Source organism: Gadus morhua, chromosome 20 (genome assembly GCF_902167405.1).
Source record: "Gadus morhua chromosome 20, gadMor3.0, whole genome shotgun sequence".
Classification (NCBI taxonomy): domain Eukaryota; kingdom Metazoa; phylum Chordata; class Actinopteri; order Gadiformes; family Gadidae; genus Gadus; species Gadus morhua.
Window position 1 is genome coordinate 24,686,251 of NC_044067.1, and position 3,473 is coordinate 24,689,723.

Sequence of the window (3,473 nt, forward strand, 5' to 3'; positions counted from 1 at the left end):
TTGTGTCAGCACTTTTTGAAGGCTCCATCAGTGACAAGGAGATTTTCCGTCACTCCGGCATCACCTCTCTCCTAACACCCGACATGGAGGTTATGGTAGACAAGGGGTTTTTGATAGATGAGCTAGTTTCTGGGAAAGTGCATCGCCCTGCTTTTATGCACAAACAGGAGCAAATGTCAGAGGTAGACATCCTTAAAACCCAGTCGATTGCACGCCTGAGAGTCCACGTGGAGAGGCTCATTAGGAGGGTCAAAGAAAACAAACTTTTTGACACGGTCATCCCTCTCTCTATTTGTGGCAGTATAAATCAACTGTTCACTGTTGCATGTCTCCTCTCCAATTATCAGTACGGACCCCTGGTCAAGAAATGGATGGTCTGATTTTCTGGTGGCCAGGTATCCTTATCCATGGACTCCCACACCATACTCTCCTAGCAAAAAAAACATGCTATTTAACCATACTCCATACTGTTTTTGTTTTTTTTAAGTGATTTGTTGTTACTCTTTAAATAAAACTGCTTTACTTCATAAATGTAGTCTACAGCTTTGTTCTGTGTCCTATTGGCTGTGATGGATTTTTTTAAAGATGCAAAGGACCATTTATCTGTAATTCAGAAAGGAAAAACACATCATATAGATTTCAAGTGAAATGTATTTGAAAGAGTAAAATTTCATTAATCGTTAGCATGACGTGTCACTGCCTGTTACGAACCTCTGCTCGTTAAAGAGGTGCAACAAAAAGGAGGGAGACAACTGATAAAATGTTTGAATACGTTATCATTTATTGAAAAATCAAGGGATAGGGGGGAATTAAATAAAGAGAAAGGAGATTGCCCTTCAATAAACAAAGCATTCAAATGAACATGTACAATTAACTTAATCATTAGTCACATAAGATTTAAAGGAGTCATCTGCTAAAATGAAATCAACAACTCATGCCACTGCCAGGTATTTGTCCATGTATACATTGAAGAAAAACATGTCAATCCCACGCTTCATTGTTAGCATCATGCCCTCATCCCTCTGGATTCTCTGGATGAAAACATCATCCTGGGCAGAGACAACAAAATCGCACCAACTCATACCTGTGACCAACAGTTGGCCCTGAACTTGCCAATAGTAGGCATGGGTTGGTTTGAGCTGCACTGAACCACTTATTACCTTGAGATAAGGTGCGTCTATGTAATTAGAAATGTTGGGACATTTTATCTCTAAAAGGCCAAACTCTGGCTGTTCTAATGGGTCAAAAACAACCCCATCCGGCGAGGCACCAATCCAAGGTGCATCTGGGTGTACTACAAACCCACATTTGTAGTGGTTGACTCTCTTTATCTGGCAGTACTCCCAGACTGCATCAGCCTCCAACTCCAAACCCCTCTTCATAGCTGCGGTCTGCCGTATCCCTCTAAGAATCCGTTCCGCAAGTCCCTCTTCAGAGGCCTTGCCCACATGACAGACTTCTCTGAAACGAGATGCTGTCACCCGTGGTTTCCGAACATTGTACCAATCGGCACACAAGCTCTGCTCTCGGGTACCACATTCGATCTTATGGGCCAAATCCTCGGTGACTTGAAGACTTTGCATGTGCAGTTGTTGTTTTCTGGAACACGCAAACATGCACTCTGATGGCTCAAGTCTGTAGGCCTGGAGTGGCAACGATGGAGGGGGTGTGGCATCATGGAGAGCCTTTACCTGGTCTTTGGCAGGTTGCTGGTACGACACGGGACTTCCATGTTGAACCTTTCCAAACAGCGAGTCCACTAGTGGAATATCTGCAGTTATCCCCATGCTGCAGATCATAGGGCGGTCAGCAGCAGCAAAGTCTTTGTATACCTCCGACACCCAAAGAACTGAGAGGTCAGGAAGTTCCCCATGAAGACCTTTGTACAGTTTGCTCCTGTATTTTAGAAAACACACACACACACACACACACACACACACACACACACACACACACACACACACACACACACACACACTAAAAATCTGCAACAGAGTAATACATTCTGCTTGAGTGGAAGAGCATTCTGCAAATGTAATACAATAACAGGTCATCTGAATTAATAATAACACTGAATATCATGAATTACAAGTCAGGCTTTTGACAATTTTATAGACACCTGCTAAAGAGTTTGACACTTAGAGGTGAGTGGAATCAATCATTGATGAAATTAGTTGAACCTATAACTCACTACCGTAGAGAATATAGTTACACATAGAACCTACTTTGCAACAATAATGCCAGTTTCCCATCACTGGTTATAAATGCTATTGGCCAATATAATGTATTCTGAAATCCCATAAATAGAGCACTTACCGCACTCCCTCTGTGGTCTTTCTGGCTTTTGGTTTGGCCGAGATCACAGCCATCTTGTCAACAGGGCCCGGCTTTATCCCCTACAGCAATATGGTAAAAAATAAATACAGAATGTGGCAAGTAGGATTGTTTTAAAGCAGGTACAATGTATGCATGAAAGATGCTTTATACATGAAGTTGGATTGAATGAACTCACCATAACTCTAGGCTTATGCCACTGTTGTTCCCCTTCAGTGCAGCTCAACGTTGGGGGGACAACCTGGAGTTTCAACTGCGAATAGTGCGCAGCTCGAAACAGAAGTGCAACACCGTGGTTGCACAATGCCTTTCCAGCCTTGCAGGTGCAGTGGAAGTGCAGGAGCTCCACAGGCTGCACATCTTTTAGGACCACCTATAAAGTACAACATACCAATGTATTCAACGTAATCAATACATATCCCTTGACAGTATTACTCATGTCAAGGGATATATATATTAAAAGCCTGCCTGATGTATATTCAAATTCTGCCTGAACACCTCCCTTGACAGCCTGGCATGATCCTAGGAAACTCTACTCTAAGCCCAACCATACCCTAACCCTAAAACCTAACAATACCCTAACGAACATTAGGCCTACTATGATTTTTACACTGAACACAATTTCACACTGCCGCTGACTGTATCCATACTCTGAGCTTGTGAGGTTTCTCTGACTTCCTCATTGACCTGTAGCACTCTGCCCTGACCATCACCTCTCCTGAACCCTGATCTTTGTCAGACACTGTGGAAAAATAACAATTTTAGCAAGTTAGTAATTAATAGGATAGCATGCAAGTTAGTTGGTAAGAACAATGACTAGCAACTCTAATAGGAAAATATTGTTGTCCATCTAAAGTTCGTTTGTTCATACACAGGCAATCACAGTTTGCTAACTTGAAAACGAACGAATCAACGTTTGATACTTTTAGGCTACTGCCTATATAACACGTAGGAGTGTCAACAACACATAGCCTCCGAACATAACATCATAAACTAAACAAGGGCTAAGACAAACATCTAACGCACGATTTCGACTTTTATAATGTATAGAGATAACATAACATTTACCAGATAACATAACTTTAGCACGTAGCATGGATATCATGTTGTTGTGACTTACCTTCAAAATTGTGCAAATA

General features: G+C 42.0%; 1 protein-coding gene across 1 annotated transcript; it reads right to left on the minus strand.

Annotated features, from left to right (window-relative positions):
* Positions 1 to 758: 758 nt before the first annotated feature.
* LOC115532731 (uncharacterized) lies at positions 759 to 2,921 on the minus strand. The gene is made up of 3 exons (XM_030342599.1): positions 2,513 to 2,921; positions 2,317 to 2,396; positions 759 to 1,896 (listed from the first exon to the last, which is right to left on the minus strand). The coding sequence occupies exons 1-3, from the start codon at positions 2,513 to 2,515 to the stop codon at positions 933 to 935; spliced, it is 1,047 nt and encodes a 348-aa protein (XP_030198459.1). The 5' UTR covers positions 2,516 to 2,921; the 3' UTR covers positions 759 to 932.
* Positions 2,922 to 3,473: the final 552 nt, after the last annotated feature.